Below are 18,916 nucleotides of genomic sequence, written 5' to 3' on the forward strand. Positions count from 1 at the left end.
TGATTTTTTCTATTGCTTTTTTTTGTTACGGTATCACGTCTGACTACTACTCAACCGACCATGAAATTTTGCAGACAAGTTGTCAGGGGCGCAGAGAAAGGCATATGATTTCAATCAGTTTTATTTTCGAGAGATTACATACTTTTCCCAACTAGTTAGCTTAACAGCAAGTTTTTTCACCACTTGATAAAGGTACATCCACTGCAGCTAATTATCCGCACCCACATCCTACTACACAAGTAGGAATGGCTAGGTCGATATAATTAGGGCGAACTAAATGGGATATTGGCTGTATTTTTTTTTATAAAAATAGAAACCGTAATAAAATCTATAATACTTTTTTTATTTCATCATACAAGACAAGCACAAACGCTCCTCCCGTGCCTCTCAGGACATTCGAGAAGGCGCCCTTAAAGAAAGCACCGGCTCCCTCCGTTTTGAGGATGGTCGCCCAACAATGCGCCGTGCTCTTGTACTGGCGCTCATTGAGTGGTCGTCCGGACTGCATCATCATTCGACGACGGACAGTGTCCAAGGGATACGACGCAATACCGGCCACTGTAGTTACAGTCTGTTCAACACAAAATAAACTAGCCATTATGATGACCTTAATGACCTATTATATTAGGTTGGCCTATAATTTAATATGTAAACAAAATATCATTGAATTCAACGGTAATATTCCATAGTCGTAGTGGACGAGCTCACAACCAACTGCTGTTAGGTGGTTACTGGAGCCCATAGACATTTACAATGTAAATGCGCCACCCATTTTGAGATATAAGTTCTAAGATCTCAATATACAACGGCTGCCCCGCCCTTCAAACCGAAACGCATTACTGCTTCTCGGCAGAAATAGGTAGGGTGGTGGTACCTACCCGTGCGGACTCACAAGAGGTCCTACCACCAGTAAACTCCACAAGAAGTCCTACCACCACCAAGCTACATCGGAAGCTATTTCTTAATACCCCTGCAATGCTTTTCAACTAATTCGCAACTAGAACTGACCTGAGCAATCATCCAAGTAATAAGAAGCGATGTATTCTTAGGATCGGGTAACATGTCGCGCGCCGTATCAAAGCATCCGAAGTATGTGGCGCGGTAGATGATGATGCCCTGAACGGACACTACGAAGCCTCGATAAAGCCCCATAGGACCGTCGGACTTGAGTGTCTTGATCAGACAGTTCACCAGCCCTGTAAATTCCTTGTCCTTGCCCTTTCCCACGTCAGCTGCTAATCTGTAACACGTTAAACACACTCAAATTATTACTTAAGACGAATAAAATACTGTCAACCCTATTTAGCCGGTTTCATTTCCAACTCCGCATTCTGCCCTTTCTAAAGAAAGACCCATCCTTTTACAAAGTTTCCTCCTAAAACACGAATTTAAAAAAACGCCAGAAATTGCGAATAGAATATAAGGGAACGTACTCATACTACGTGACCCGTTTGGGGGGGGGGGCGGAGTCTTTAAAATACTACGGTCAGTCACAAGAGCGGGGGGGTGGCTCAGGTTTTTGTCACGTAGTCGATTTTAGTCAGAGAAATCTCGTAATTTTTCGACCTATATTCGAATATATCGCGCAGTGTTTAGCGCTTTGTAAACTCACACTACATAATTCACTAGTAATTTAAGTGTGTATGCAGTCTTATGCAATAAAGACGACTATGAACCAATTTTTTTTTTTTGCGTGTGAAATGATTAAAAATCATAATTATGAATTACTACGTGAAAACTAAAGGAGGAGAGGGGTGTCTTGGCATATACTACGAGTGATCACCGAGGGGAGAGAGAGGTCGAAAAAACTAACTTGGTCACGTAGTATGGGTACTTTCCCTAATAGAACTTAACTGTTCGTTATTTGTATAATGACATTTTATTGTGATTTTTGAAATTAATAATATTAGTGCTAAGTTTGTCTATGGGTTAATTGGCTCGACGAGCGAATTAACCCATAGACACAGCCCACTGAGTTTCTCGCCGGATCTTCTCAGTGGGTCGCGTTTCCGATCCGGTGATAGATTCTGCGAAGCATTGCTCTAGCTAGGACCAGCGTTAGCATCACTCCGGTTTGAGCCCCGTGAGCTCACCTACACGTTAGGGTGACGCTGAAATAGCCTCTATCCATACATAGCCTTAATCAGCAAAGGTAGGAAAAAAAAACTGGAAGGGTTGAATTGGTTGCCCATAGTATATCCAATAAACTGAGAGCAGTCTATATTTGGATTGTCACATTTCGCCACAGATAGTTGCATAGATGCATTTCCTTTTTTTGCATAGATGGATGACTGGACTCACGACCCATTTGGTATTAAGTGGCTACCGGGACCCTAAGGCTAGACTATGTGAATGCAGTCATCCAGCTTGGTACATGAGGTCTAAGTATGAATTGCACAGCTATAACGGCCGCGCCACCCTTCATACCAGAACGCATTACAGCTTCGTGGCAGAAATAACCAAAGCGTGGTGGCATCTACTCCTGCAGGCTCACAAAACACTACAATCCCTTGATCTTAGAATTTATTCGTGAGCATGTATTAAGTACGAATTTCTTTATAAAAATTATTAGTTCTCAGGGCGTCTAATCCATTACGTTCTTTTTTATTGCCTGAGCAGGCAGATGAGCATACGGCCCACCTGATGGTAAGTGGTTGCCATCCCTCATGGACGTCAGCAATGCCAAAGACAGAACCGAGCCGCTGCCTATCGCTGCCAAGCGCTGACTAGCCAACGACGCTAGTCAGGACGACCTACATTATTCTTCAAAATATGCACCATCAGCTATATTACCTTGTTCTAGCAAAATCCAACGGATATACGAAGCATAGCGATGTTGCTCCAGCAGCACCTCCTGAAGCTAAATTTCCAGCAAAATGACGCCAAAACTGCTTGTTCTTATCTACTCCCTCTAAAAATATGCCTTTGTACACGTCTTTGAAAGCAAAATTCAGCGCTTGTGTCGGAAAGTACCGTATTACGTTAGCCAAGTTTCCTCGCCAGAAAGACAAAAAACCTTGTTCTTTAGGTATTCGGACAAATGCGTCCACCATGCCTGTGAAATGATAAATGATAGATTTTAAATTAAAGAATTAATTCAATGCATTTCTTTTATGTGCATAAATGTAATTTCATTGAAAACATCAGATTTTTTTACCTTTATATCTTTTGTCTTCTGATATCTGTTTGGACACATGTTGAACTTGTAAAATAAGTTTAACTCTTTCAATTGGAGCAACTGCTGTTTTCGATATAGCAGCAGAAATTCCACCGGCTAAAAAATCTTTTAAAAAACCATAGCTTGCTTCATCCTCTTTCTTTGGACCCTTCTTTTTATCTTTATCCGACATTCTCTAAACACTGACCAATAAGAAATTACCCTAGAAAGAAGCTGAAATTAAATAAGGATAAAACTTCTCACACAACACCCATAGAATTATTTTGAATAAACTTACCACGGATTAATATCAGGGTTTAGGAGTGTCGGATGAAAGATTAAGCATTCTTCGAATTAAGCCACTGTTTAAAAATAATTTCAAGTCGATATTTCACCAAAAACTTAACTTATTGACACTTTCATTCAAACTGTCATCGTGCATCCGATGGGAGAAAATTTTAAATTCAGAATTTACCACAGGAAGTTTGCATGCACGTAGAGGATTTGTCAATTAATTAATTAAATTACGCTATTCAGGAACTTTAACTTTTGCATCTCACATTTCAGTGGACTAAGAATCGAGGAGAAATTGTTTCAATTCCTGGTTACGTCAAATTCATGCGATAATAAATTATTTGTCAACAAAATATGCACACACGTACGCTTATACAGACGAAAAGTTAAATGTATGGCTTTAAATTGTTTAAATCCTTACTTCTACGTATAAAATCGATTAAAACTTTTGAAATATCATGCTTTAATCACACGTTTCAAGTAAGAGTTCTTAGACCATTTTGCAATAGGTTAAAAGCCTCCTAGATTATGAATATTAAAATATTGATGAGTATTAAATGAATAAAATTACCTACCTACTTGTTCGTAACTGACAAACTGATGCATAAATTCCTAAGACAAACCTTTTTGTTAAAACCAAATAGTTCAACTCCATGCGTAATAGATGGCGATGTTATAATTTCCTGAATCGGGTTAAAAGCTAGTTTTTTTTCTGAATTTTAATCTTGGTACCTATATACGGAACGATATACGGAATCAAATCAACAAATATGGGTGGGTTCGCTAATTGCGCGATCACCTCCAAAGGAGGCCTAACAGTTCAAGGACAGCTGCTTGGCGAGTGATCGAGAGATCACGTAGGAGCCAATTATCGTCGAAGCCCTAGACACGTCTTTACGGATTCATCAGATTCAATAACCTTAGCATTAGACGCCTTCATCTCTAACACTGGGAGTAGGAATAAGTTTAGGGATCCTTGTAACCGTACTTGTCGAACTCTACAAAGAGACCGACGTGCAATCTAACCTAAACCCACTGAGTTCCTCGCCGGATCTTCTCAGCGGGTCGCGATTCCGATCCGGTAGTAGATTCATTGGCGAAGCAGCTGCTAGGTCTCCTTTGGAAACGCTCGGGCAGCTGTTAGCAAATCCCACCCCTCCTTGCTGAGCCCTTGCTCGCCCATCTGTCGCCACCAGTTATCTCTCAATCACAAAAAGTTCCAGTGAGGCCTAAGCGGGCTGTTATTGGCGAAGTTTCAAGTCGATGTCTTCTTAAGAGTACAGTGACCTGTATTATGGTTGCTCCTAGTTTTAAAGGTAGAAGCGTCCAAAAGCACTGGGAAGGGTGGATCGACATGGGCGTGTCTAAGACATCGACAGTAACAGGTCTGACGAAAGCAAAAGACGAAAGGTTGGCAATTTCAAAGTTAAGTGGGCTACGAGAGATCGATTATCCTCTTAAATAAGTGACAAAGACAAAGTAAACCAAATTAGTTTTGACATTTTATTGATTTTATTAATTTGCCTCAGATCAAGCTTACAGATATTATACATATGGGATGATATTCTAACAAGTTCACTCGACTAAACCTATTGTGTGACTTGGAATTGTTTAAAACAAAAATTCATCATTATTACAAAATAAATACTTTAGTAATATTTTATCGTCAAAATGTTGACTTTAAAGTTGACACTGCAATTACACGTGCTAATTTCGTTTCATTATAAAGTCAATTACATCTCTAAGCATCGATTAACAATTGCTGTGCCAACATTGGTACAAAAATCACAGTAAATCGTCATAATTAGAGAAATGCTAGTTAGTACTTATTATATACAGTAAAACCCGGATATTAATACTATTTTTTATTTATTTTATTGTTTAGATGGATGGACGAGCTCACAGCCCACCTGTTTGTTAAGTGGTTACTGGAGCCCAAAGACATTCACAACGTAAATACGCCACCCATCTTGAGGTATAAGTTCTAAGGTCTCAGTATAATTACAACGGCTATACTACTTATTATACTCCGATAGCGTGTCGAACAGACCTTGAAATGACATTCTAAGCAAAATCTTCAAAATTGTTTCGTCCGGGTTTAAATGTATCACAATTATTTCTCAAATGTATCAAATTGTATAAAACTTGCAAAATTTTCTATTACCATCAATAATTACATGTATCACAAAATTATTTATGTCACGTCCGCAAAAATTCAAATATATATTATAAATAAATATTAATATGCAAAAGTACATTACAGTATAGTGCCCATTAATGTAATGTAATAATTTTATTATTATCGTTATTATTGCTATAATTGTGTGCCAGTAAAAAACTACAAGACGTCGTTGCAAATTTAAAATCACCTATGTGACATTTTGGGCCAAAATTATGTTTTCATATATTATGAAAGTTATTTTGAATACTTAAACTCAGCAAAAACTCCCATATCCATATCTCAATATTTCACTTTATTACGCGTCAATCTTTAAAAATCCTTAGTGTCGGTTTGCATTTTATTTTAGATCAATTAGTATACTATGTGCTAAAAAAATATTTGTTTAAATAATTTTTCAGGAGGTAGTTTTATTGGATTATGTTGAAAACTATTATATATTTATACGCATAGGAGATTTCAAATTTGCAACGACGTGTGCTTGCTGTACAGACGCGACAGCATAAACGCGAATACGAATATCAAAAACTACTAATACACAAGTAACAGCCTAGTTGGAAACTACGTCAAGGTAACAAAATGCAATAGGCATTTTTTACCAATTTCCGTAAACGTAATCCCTGCTGGCTAACCTTAACGGGAAGGTAGAAAAAAATATATTAATACTATATTTATCGATCTACTGCGGTTGCGATAACCTAAAATGATAGATTTCTTAGTAAGATATCTTTTTAATTTTATAATCAATACAGATAAATAACATTATAATCAAAATACCTGTTATCACATAATATTATGATGTCATGTAATTGTAATTAGAAATACCAATCGTCAATAGTTAATTTGAAAACTAGATCCTTTCTGAGAAAATATAACTCTTTTATTCCCTTTTAATTACAGAGTAACTAATAAATGTAGAATTATAATATGGTTATTGCAAAAGACAGCACACATAAACCAGCAAATTTGAATATATGAGGAAGAGAATGGCAAGGGCTGTTTGTATTTAATTTGTTTTTATCAGTTTTTTTTTGATATTTAGCTGCAGGAAAAGCCAGCAAGTATATTAAAGATACAGAGGCGACGTGGGTTAATTATACTATTGTGTAGTCACTATTTGCGTATTTTAGCGGCGCTATCCGCATTATCCTTCAATATCTTAGATTTCAGGTGATCTTTGTATTTGAGGATACCACCCTCCCATTTTGTGGTAGTACCGTTCTCACAGATCCAAATTTCATTCGCCACCTGTTAAAACAATTGTGGAATTGTTACAATGTCACTTGAAGAATAATTAATAACCAGGGATAAATCACAAACTTATCTCGACTCGAACTAGAATTTACTGTATTACGGGATATGTACAATAAAAAAAGCCCCTTGTATCTTAGTGGTATGATACATTCCGCTCAGACGAGCAACGTAATCGGGCTTGCTTGTTTTTTAAAGTAACGTAAAGTGCGGTCATGGATGCTCACAGTGAAATGTGAAATTTCAATATGCATACAACTGCACTTAAACAACTTCATAACAAGAAAGGCTTACACAAAGCTGAGAGACCGCATGGGTAGGTACCATCATCATACACACTTCTGCCGCAAAGCAGTCATACATTACAGTTTGATAGGTGGAACAGCCATTATACAAAATCATCTGAGACTTTAATCGGTCTTAAGGTAATTTTATATCCAATTAATTAAAAAAAAAATTATAACTAGGTACTTAATATTAGATGAACAGCAACTTATATTTTTTGGTCTAATGTATCTAATTCAATTACCAATTTTATTTTAGGTGAAGACCAGTGAGCGTCAGAATCCTCAGTACTATAATTTATATTCGGTATCGATTTTGATTGCCTCAAGGAAGGCAATATATAATATAGCAATACGAACCTGATTAATAAGTCTAAAGTCGTGACTAACGAGCACCATGCCACCGTCAAAGTCGTTAATGGCGTCTGCGAGTGCATCGATGGTTTCCATATCAAGATGGTTAGTGGGCTCGTCCAATAACAGCAGGTGCGGAGTCTGCCAGGCCAACCACGCGAATACAACACGACAACGCTGCCCGTCGGATAACTGACGCATGGGACACACCTGATCGAAATATATAATTAAAATCGTTGTCTTAAGTCTGCTCATGTAGGTACGAGTGAGCCCACAATGTGAGGCAAATCCAACCCGCCTATTTCAGACGTGAACCAGTAATGCGTTTCAGCTTGAATGGTGGGGCAGTCTTTGTACTATAAAAACTAAGACTTAGAATCTATGTCTCAAGATGAATGGAGGTATTTATGTGGTTGATGTCTATGTGCTCTGGTAACCAACTAACAACAGATGGGCCGTGAGCACAAATCTTGTACTGCAGCCAGACAAAAAATATATCTTGTTTGACCAATCGAAAATCTGTCATGCTAATTTCTAAAAGGGTTTATAGAATTCTGAACTTGCAATAATTTAGCACAGTATTTATCTCTTACAGACTACATTCCAGTGATTCCTCAGTGCTATGAACAGTATTTCTTCAAAGTTTCAAAAGAATCTTGAGCAATAAGCAGTAATAGCATATGGCATTACAGAAAGTACTCTGTCTAATATTTTCTGAACTAAAATTATAAATGTTCTCTCATAAATTAGAAAACTATGTAAATAATGATAGGTTATAGTTGCAATTTGTATAGAATTCGCTCACACTAAATTGATGTCGAACTTATCAGGAGTAAAATGACTACAATGAGTAGCTGACTAACAAAAAATACATGAATAACAAACCTGCTGCCTCCCAGTGAGACCATACCGACCGATGATTTTTCTCATTTCTTCGCGCTCACGAACCTCGGGAAACTCTTTCATCATGTAATCAAGTGGAGACAGATCGAGATCCAACAACTCGTGCAAGTGTTGGTGGTAACGACCAATACGAAGATGTGAGTTTTTACGGATCATACCAGTCGAAGGCACTAACTGTCAAACAATATAAATATCATCAACACTTGTAATGGGATTGTTTTTAATATAGGAATATAATAGCAGTTCAGATATGGCAGTGGGAATTCGTGTCCTGCTTATTTCAGTTTTTACCAATAGAGACCATTCAACTAACCATTTCCAGGCATTAAGGATAGGTTAGCTATATTACAAGACTTTTGACTTGTTCATCTGTAAAAGTGGACAGCGATGTGTATTTTATAGTCTATGGGCTCTGGTAGTTACTTAATAACATCAGCTAAACCATAAGTTTGTTTGTTGGTATGCTGCAACCAAAACACATGTACTTAAGTTATTTAATATATTACTCATAATTTTGAATATGTAAAGCACTTGAAACAATTTAAACACGTGAATTACAACGAACTTGATACTTACATCTCCATAAAGCAGCTTGAGTAGCGTTGACTTGCCTGCTCCATTGGGTCCAACCAAAGCAAGTCTTGTATCAAGGTCAATGCCAAATTCCAAATTCTTGTATATCCACGGCCCAGAATCAGTGTATCTGAATGATACATTCTGAAACAAAATACAAGCTGTACAGTAAAAATGTATTTGGATGTAAAAATAAATGATTATGTATTTTTTTATTAAAAACACTAAAGATATTTAATATCTAACAAAAAGTAGGAGAACATCTGTCGACAAACAGGAAAGATTATTTATTATAAAAAAAAGAACACAATATTCCTAACCTAAAAGTACATGTTATTATCCGCAACATGCTTCGTCAGAATAAATTGTCCCCCACACAATAAGAGGTTGTGGTACCAAAGCTGGTAAAGTCAATTAGTATTAACAATAAAAACCAGCCTAATAAACTAAAGGAACTTTATTCACACACATTGACAGACAGACACCTTAGTTTCCTAATATTATTTTAATTATTTAAGATTATGTTTGATTGTGTATTATTATGTAAGTATATTTTTATATTAATGCAAATTTATTTATAACATAAGACAAACTAATAGTGATTGTCAATATTAAAAAAAAGCGATTTGATGTCCCTGGATTCAAATCAACTGATTTTTCTTTATTGGCTTGTTTTGAAAAAACTAGGCTTTATAGTTATATACAGCTCTCGCCATGTTAGACAAATCACACATCTATAAATAAAGCAAATAGCATATAAAACTTTGTACCTGCACCATGATGACGGGTGGCGGTACTTTCCCACAAGACGGAAAGTAGAAATTGAGTATCTTGTCATCAACCACCTTCTCGGTGAGACCCTGTGCCACCATTTTGGCTAACGTCTTTTCTTTGGACTGTGCTTGACGCGCCAATTTGGCGGAACCATGACCGAATCTCGCTATGTAGTTCTGTGGAAAATTAATATTCATTGAAACCATATAATTAAATATACGTGGTATTTTTTTTTTCTTTCGAATTAGCACATAGGCTTTATTTTATTGCCCTCGTAGGCAGGCGAGCATACGGCCCACCTGATGGTGAGTGGTTACCGTCGCCCATGGACTTCAGCAATGCCAGGGGCAGAGGCAAGCCGCTGCCTACCGCTGCATTGTTTTGTGCATCGATGTGGTCTGATCATGTCTATTTTAGTTTAGGATAGGAGGTAACCAGCTATCTCAATGGCTCTAATTGCATATGAGTGACTATATTGCCTTCATGCGGATTGCCTCGTACGCTTTTTTGTGCAAAAAAAGCGTACATTGCATATTATTGTATAATAATATGCACATGGTTAATTGCGCTAATTATTCGGACATATCTGTTGATTAATAATTCAAGGATTGCCTCTTGTTTCTTGATAAGCAGTAAATTGTTTTCGTACTAGTTACTTTCAAGTTGTTACTGGCGACCAAAAAGAAACCGCAACGTGTATGCTGCCACCTATTTCGTGATATAAACTCGAATTGTTTTGTAACTGTTATACATGATTACAGGACTATTCGTTTGTACTTACTTTCATATGTGCAATCTGGTCTTGTTCCCAGTTGTACTGTTTCATCTGATTCTCTAGCAATTCCATGCGCGTCCTAACGAAGGCTTCATAGTTACCAGTGTAATACTTCAAACGGCGCTTACTCATATGAACGATATTCGTGCATACACCGTTCAAGAAGTCTTGCGAATGCGAGATCAACACTAAAATTCTTTTGTAGCTGTTGAAATAAACAAAAAAAATTACTACATAAAAAAATAAAACTTGTCACAAACTGCGAAGAGGCTTTACATTGGATTTACAAAACTAAAAAACAAAAAATGAATTTTACTGTTTAAGTTCTTCTTCAAGCCACACACAGGCGTCCAAATCGAGATGGTTTGTTGGCTCGTCCAGCAGCAGTAAGTGCGGCTTAACATATAGCGCTCGTGCCAGAGCTATACGCATACGCCAACCTATTCAGATAACAATGTAAATATATATTGAATTTAAACCAAAAGTAACATTCAGGATATAGGGGAGAAAAAAACGCCTACAAATTTAGAATTTAAATCAAGAGTAAATGAACGATAGATTGAGAACTATTTAGAATAAGAAAGATTAGATCGGTAGTTTAAAATAAACATAAAACAAACGCAAGATAAAACTGAACATAATTGACAGTACAAAAAAAATCATTCACACATCTAAATGCACTTAAGTAGAAATATTCAGTAACAAACCTCCGGAGAAGTCTTTCGTTGCCTTCTGCTGCATTTCCTTGGTGAAGCCAAGACCATGCAGGATATTAGCAGCACGCGCCTCTGCCGTGTCGGCGCTCAAATCGTCCAGACGATCGTATACATCCATCAATTGCTCCTGTGATTCTATACAAAAAACCATTTGGATAATTTAACATTTACTTAAACAACACTTTTTTGTTGAGACTAGATATTAATATGATTAACTTAATATTACTATTACAAGATTGCAGTAGTATAGTATGAATGCAACGGCATAGACAAATGGAAAGATTTTGGTGATTCATTACTAACCATCATCTTCACAGTGGGCTAGCATTTCTGCGAGCTTCTCGAGTTTGACTCTCTCCTCGTCAACCTCCATGACGCACTGAAGTGCAGTCTTATCTGAAGCAGGCATTTCTCGAGTCAGATGGAATATGTCAATGTGTTCCGGAATAGGAACCTCACGGCGTCCTAAGGCAGCAAGCAATGATGATTTTCCTGTTGTGAAAAAATTCCAATTATTGACTCATCAACATTGATTTTAACACATAAATCAGTTTGATACTGTTTCTTGATGACCTAGGTAGCAACTAGGAAATAAAACTCAATGTTAAGGAAAGCCATATTGAATAATTAGTTCTAACAATGTCACCTTGTGTTATAGTAAATCTATAGTCAAGTTGTAGTAAATATACCTGAACAATTTATATTGGTTCCCTTTAGTAATTTTATAATTATAGCAATGAACTAATATAGTAGTTCTTCCAGTTATATGTTATTACAATATGTTTATCAATATGCTACTACATAATAAATATTGTAATTCCTTTATTCTTAGAAAGCAATTAGAAACATCATATAATTTTGTCAAAATAGATTTTTGTATGATGATGGGTTATAAAAGTAGCATATAACTTTCAAGAACCACAGTAAAGCAAAAGATTTACATTTATAGATATTGTTTATAAAAAATATAAATAACATGTTGATTTAAGAAGAAAAAAAGGATAGTCTTATATCATACTACCTAAATAAATGGACATAGCTCATCTGTGACCACAAAAACTGTAAGTTATACGAAACATAGTAAAAAAAGAATTACAATACAAAACACGAAATATAACCTCATTTCTCGCAACTAAAGGTATATCTTTTTCTTCAATTCATATAACGCATAGGGAATCTTTGGTATCATCTTTAACAGTATATTTACAATCTTCTGATTATAAGAAACTATCAGTGTAATCTTCGATATTATATAACATTTAGTTGTCTTGGTTACAGAACATTACCTAGGTACCCTAAATTACAAAATTGCAAAACTGGAGAGAACTCGTAATATCTTGATTTTATTCATAAAACTGCAACAATAATTCCACAGGGCTGATTTTTAGATAAATTCATTGTCATGAATGAACTTCTTATGAAATAGTATCAAAATATGCTTCTGCCCTTTTCATGGGTATACTCTGCTTAACCTCTAAGGCTATTAGATTTGCCAATTTTAAGAAAAATAATACATACCACACCCATTAAGTCCGACTAGCCCATATCTTCGCCCACAATTCAACTCCAGGAGAGTATCTTGAAGTAGCTCACTCCCATAGAAAGTAATTGAAAAGTTAGCTATCTTGATATCTCTAGAACGAGGGTGCACAGCCAGTGACCCAGTACAAGAACGAGCTTCAGAATTCATTTTCGCTTCAGCTTCTAGCTTAAGGCACAATGCCTCTGCAATACAAAAAAGTTTTAAGTATGATAGTAAAAACTAGAGTTTACTGACACCTTGTTAATTTCAACATTTTTTTATTAACCCATCACTCACTACATCATCAGTATCCTTAAGACATCACCTGCTCCTAACTATAAGTAGACAGAGGTCTTTGCAAACAAAAACATTCATCAAAAGATATATGTATTTGCCAAAATAATTATATTTATAATTATATTGCATATTATAGATAAATTTCTGGGTAAAATTAGAAACAACCCTGACATCCAGAGTTGTAATGTTAATATTGAGTTGACACATAGCTTTAAAAAAAACATGACAATAAAGACCTAGTGTTTGAAACGATGAGCATTATTGTGAGACTGCAATAGCTTAAATGACATTTATCTAAATGGAGTCAAATGGGAATGGGTGGCACCTATGAACCGTCAAGTAAGAGAGAAGTACTCCACATGAAGCCGAATCTGTGTTTTGTAAAGAATAAGTATTTGACCAGCATTCAATCAAGCACTCATAAATTACACTATTGGACTCATTTTGGATACAACTTCCAAATGACAAGTATGCAAACTATTAAACCTTAGAATACTTACACTCAAAATTTTGTAAAGTTACTATTTATTGCTAAAACGCCTTCAAGATAGGCACCAAGATAAATTTAATACTTTCTTAGAGGATAATTGTAATATACATGAAAATCCGAACTTTGTTATAATAAAGTAGACAAAAACATAAATGTTGTTGTGAGTAATATACACCACATAAAATATACATATAAATATAAAACATTAATAAATCATTACTAAACCAATCTAATATGTTTTTATTGACAAACATTTGCATCAAGACACAAAGGATGTAGCCGATTGTAGCCTATTTCACCTAGGGTCAAGAACGGAAGACGCTCATCTATCTATCACCTTCACTGTAATTTGATTGTTTGAAAATGCAATATCCTTACTATAAGTATGGATATTTCACTGCTTGAAAATACAACACATTCAGTCATAACAGAATTAATGTCAGTTTACAGTCAAATTATGTCTTCTAAACAATACCGCATTATGTAGCCTTATATGTATTTAACTTAGTTTGGAAATTTTAACTTCAATTGTGCTGTGTAATCCAGTAATGTGAGAAAAATATTTCATACTGAAAATAAAATCTTATGCTATATATCAAGTATGAAAGATTATTTGATTTCAGATTGTGTTAATATAATAAGTAACATTTTAAATTGTACCTTTTAACATTGGTAAATTTGTATTAAATCCATTAGTGTTATACTGATATAATAATACTAGCGGACCCGACATATGTTGTCCTGCAAAAATTAATTCAAGTCGATCCAACCGTTTAGTTATAGCATAGATAAATAACCTAGATACCGACTGCCGCGCCATCTGCCGGGCAGATTTGTGAATCTAAACCATCCAGAGTGCCACCCAAACAAATACAAAAAAAATAATTTAAATCGGTCCAGCCGTTTAGGAGGAGTTCAGGGACAAACACACAAACAGAAGAAATATATGTATAAAGAAGCTCATGCTAATGCAAATACATCGATACTCAAGAAACAGTTAAAGGCATTTATCATCTTGTGGCTGAAACCTTATCCTGCAAGCTATATAAAGGCAGAGCACTACCTAATTTAATTCAAGAACTTGTATTAAATCAATAGCTAAGGAAGGTTTTAAAACAGATTACGATTTATCTTTAATAAATCAATGACCACAATGCCTACCGGGGCAATGATAGATTAATAAATAGATTAGCAAGAAACAGTTCAAACATGTCAAATGTATCTATTCGATAGCATTCAAAAACAATAACATTTACACTGAACAAGATTGGATCTATAAAAGTCAATGGTAAATTAAAAAAAATACAGCTACAGATTATATAGAGGATAGCTAGCCCTTGTTACTTATCATGGTACTTTTAACAAACATCTACAACTAACATCTTTTGTAAGTATGCAGGGGTTGCAAACTACTGTGAGGAATACTTTGGTCACTGCCTGAAAGCCATAACTTTTGGTACTAATTAAAATGAAGTGGCAAGTGCTAGAATTTCAACCATTTGCACAGTATAGTGCTTTTATGTCGTGTTGCTGAGATGAGCTTGTTCTCATCGTCTTATCAAGTTTCTTCAGGGTTAGGGGAGTATATTGAAAAATGAGGTTAGCAATCCTCGACAAAAAACCAAAATTTAACCTCATGTCTCTTAAAATTATGAATCATGGTTATTTGAAAACAGTACTTTTGTTGGCTCTGGTCTGTATTACTTAATCTTACAATGACTAAAATGTCTAAATTACCAAACTATAACCAATAATAGTTCTTAAAGCATTTTATACTACTGTTAAAATATTACAAAATCTAAGCTCGCATTATGGTATGGTAGTGATGAAAATTGTCACAATCTTGCCAGCAACAATTACAGTTTCCATTCACTAATTTCGTCAGTAAAGCTATTGCAATTCTCTTAACAATCTGATTGCACATAATTTATGAAATGAAGTCTGAACTGTATTCCTAAAAAAAATAAGCTTGTTGATTATATAAAATAAAAGTATGTGTTGATACATAATCTGTCCAAAAAGGTGAGATATATTTTTTATTATATACTTTGTTCTATTATAAAGAACATTAACACAAATTTTATGTATTATGTTCACAGCAATTAGTTCACAATAAAGAAAACACGAAAATAGTTAGAAGTTGATACATATTAAAAGAGCATATGACCTAGGTATAAAAAATACAAGCATTGAACAGGTTCCTCGCATTGTCAAATAATATTACCTTCTGCCGTCAGCTCACGGTCTTCCCTGGATATACCATTAGTTCCGATACCATTTTCGTCTTCGTTCGTCACACGAACCACCGGCTTCTTGTTTCTGCCGCTAGCTTGCTCCTTCTTCTTCTGCTGAGCCCTTTTCTTCGCGTCCGACGGCATCCTTAGGCCTGCAATACAAATTTTCCACTTTTTTCAGTTCAGCGACAAAAGGAAAATCACGAAAAAATGACACAACACCTCCAACAAAATAAGTTGCTTATGTTTACTAAACATTATTAAATCGGGAATTAATCAATGAGCGATATTTACCTAACTATATTTTAAGATAAATCGGGCGTCCTCTTTTCTACACGTGCTGCATTGAAAAGAAAGATATATTCAAAATCACAGAGTACTTCAGTCAGAATAGAGTAGTTCTTGACATCATTTTCAACTCGTACGTCGTCATACACCATAGACAATATATTTCTCAGAACTTTGACGCTATGGCGCTAAGTATGAAAAATGTCCGATCAGAAATTATGAAATTTAGTTCACTTGTGCTTGCTGGAATGACCCTACTACTAATTTGAGTATTTCTATGGAATTAAGCCACGATGGTGATGCATACTTATACTTAAATACTTTAAAAATAGAATCAATGGCATTGTGGCGTTCAAGAACGCACCTTTTTATGATGCGTAAGCCGGAACGCACGAGATGTGGGAAAAAGAATATAGTCTGTGACACGGGACCTTTTTACCGCCAAATTTTTAAAACGTAAAAATAATTTATAATGTGTTAAATAACTAATATAATGCAATTACTTATAATTATTTATGCCGCTACAACAATAAAATTTATATTGTTCCAACTGTGGTGTTAATTACATAAAACACGACTTTACGGCGAAATAAAGAAGGGACTCTATATCAACTCCCTCAGCATAATTGACTCCGGATTCAAGCTCTGAGGTTGATTACCTTTCAAACAATTTCAATGGTCCGAATGTGCCTTGTGAGATCCTACTGTGTTTCATAGAAAACAATTTATTTTACCAATAAATATATTTGAAACCAATATCCATTAAATATATATAATAAGCGGATGATGATATTGCTCGGTAGACCGACGGTCCGAATGTTGTTGTTCGGAACTTGTATATATATGCGCTTTATCTTGAAAATGTCGTAAGCGAGATTCAGGCATCTGTCAGTTATCTTGCGTTGTATGATGGCTACCCGCCACATCACTCCCCTCCGAGACTGGAGGTCGTGTCATTTTTAGTTAACGTTGTCCGCGCTGAGATTAGCTTGCAAGGGCCAGTGCTGCTCGAAGCCTGCGGTGAGTCGAGGCTGAGCTTGAATGCTGCGTTCGTGTCGCCAGTGCTGCTCGAAGTTTACAGTGAGTCGAAACTGAGCTGAATGCTGCGTGATTGTCGCCAGTGCTGCTCGAAGTCTGCGGTGAGTCGAGACTGAGCTTGAATGTTGAGTGCGTGTCGTGCGTAGTCCATGTTATGCAGAGCTGCCACGCCGGAGATGTGTAACCCCAAGCGTTGATGATCCGGTCGTGGGCTGCGATGAACTGTAGCGGCGTGATGAGGCAGTGAAGTTGCATGCCGTAGGACCAGGAAGCGCGGTGAGTCGGCTGCGATGGTCCTGTTGAGGCTGCGATGCTGGCTTGCTGTGGAACGACTGTCAATGACGTGCTTTTATCTGCGAGAATGCGGGGATTGTGGTAGCCGAAGTTCTTGATGCGCTGATGATGAATCAGAAGGTTGCGTGTTCAAATCTTAAATATTATTAAAAAAATATAACGATTACCATCATTCCTTATTCGCTTTGCTAGCATGGGATGCAGTAGATACGTTAATTCATAGTTTTTGTTCATTAAATAAACATATATGAATATGTGCTCAAAAGTGAATAAGGAATGGGGCAGTAATCAAATGGTAAAAATAAAAATAGGCTACAAAAGAAATATTAATGTGTCCACTTGCATTTCTACACTATCATCATGAAATTTAAAAAATCGATTCTATGTTGAAATTTCAGCAATATAATGTTCTTGTTGATAAAAATGTGATTAGTAGATTTTGTACCTATTTAGACGCAAATATTGTTCCAATATTAACTCTTTTTACTACTACATGTACGAGTGTATCTGGGTGGGCCGAAATAGTTTATATTATTATAATTTAAAAGTCAAACTATTTGAAATTTTTTTCTTGATTCATAATGGACTAGAAGACTAGTAATTGGAAATGTCTTTGGGGATTCAGCGGTAGCTTATTACAGGGGTAATGATGAAAAATTTACTTATATAGTTTCATTTGCGCGGTTTTTTAGGCCCTTAAATATGCATAGGTAGTTTAAAGTTTTAAAACAATTGTTTTGCAACGATACCGCAATATAATATTTTCGCATTAACCTTATAGGGTAAAAATATTCGTTAGATATTAAATCTGTTACATTAACTCTAAATAGAAATTTCTTTTGTCTCCAAACTTTGATGATGGGCACCTTTTAACGGAATAAGAAAATAAATTAAAAACGATCTCTTTTTTTATATAGTTGTGCAATTACTAATCAGAAGTGTTACTTTTTTTTCGGGCCGGGGGCCTAAGCCCCTACGAGGTCCCCGCACCTAGGGAACGCGCGGGGTATGTGGCACTTGACGATCTGCAAGGTGTTGGAAGCAGACCGCGAGCCCAAGGAATTTTAGGGCCCTACCGCAATAAACGACTCCTCTGCACTCTTACACCCGACGTTCGATCTCCGTCCGGGGTCAGAACCCGGTTAGAGTATGGCGGTTCCCGCGGTTAACACTACAACCAGACACGCGGGCGGCGCTACCCCGAGAACGCCCGATCCATAGATTATACACTTAATGGCCCGATCGACGGCTCGTCGAAGCAAGGCAGCGATGGTCGGCGACCAACGACGCCGATCTTCGCAATACAGCGGCCCTACCAGGCCGCCCGGGCAATGCCGCTGGTGTTCTGGAATACCCCGCTGGGCCAGAACCAGCCTACCGGGTTATGGACGAGCATAGTGATGCGCATTGTTGTTGTCGATAAGCGTTATCGATAGTGTATTTAGTTTTGTCATTTTGTGGGTTAGTGATTAAAATGAAAGAAAAAATCACTA

General features: G+C 36.3%; 2 protein-coding genes across 4 annotated transcripts; both read right to left on the reverse strand.

The window, feature by feature from the left end:
- Nucleotides 1-105: 105 nt before the first annotated feature.
- Nucleotides 106-3,981, reverse strand: LOC101738591 (ADP,ATP carrier protein-like). 3 transcript variants are annotated; one of them, XM_004932785.4, is made up of 5 exons: nt 3,456-3,981; nt 3,158-3,380; nt 2,794-3,055; nt 1,009-1,240; nt 106-571 (listed from the first exon to the last, which is right to left on the reverse strand). In XM_004932785.4, exons 2-5 carry the CDS (start codon nt 3,348-3,350, stop codon nt 329-331), a joined length of 930 nt encoding a protein of 309 aa, XP_004932842.1. In that variant the 5' UTR covers nt 3,351-3,380; nt 3,456-3,981; the 3' UTR covers nt 106-328. The 3 variants fall into 3 exon arrangements, with proteins under 3 accessions (XP_004932842.1, XP_021207948.1, NP_001296499.1); XM_021352273.2 differs by having other exon boundaries at nt 3,158-3,391; NM_001309570.1 differs by lacking the exon at nt 3,456-3,981 and having other exon boundaries at nt 329-571; nt 3,158-3,350.
- Nucleotides 3,982-6,571: 2,590 nt separating this feature from the next.
- LOC732866 (ATP-binding cassette sub-family F member 2) lies at nt 6,572-16,205 on the reverse strand. Its single transcript, NM_001046869.1, is given in 12 exon segments — nt 6,572-6,878; nt 7,526-7,729; nt 8,405-8,596; nt 8,999-9,139; nt 9,766-9,945; nt 10,551-10,749; nt 10,861-10,984; nt 11,252-11,395; nt 11,564-11,752; nt 12,779-12,985; nt 15,794-15,955; nt 16,098-16,205. Coding segments are annotated over 11 exon segments (1,869 nt in total). The 5' UTR covers nt 15,948-15,955; nt 16,098-16,205; the 3' UTR covers nt 6,572-6,743.
- Between the last annotated feature and the right edge of the window lie 2,711 nt (nt 16,206-18,916).

The sequence above is a fragment of the Bombyx mori genome, chromosome 1 (assembly GCF_030269925.1).
Source record: "Bombyx mori chromosome 1, ASM3026992v2".
NCBI classification, from domain to species: domain Eukaryota; kingdom Metazoa; phylum Arthropoda; class Insecta; order Lepidoptera; family Bombycidae; genus Bombyx; species Bombyx mori.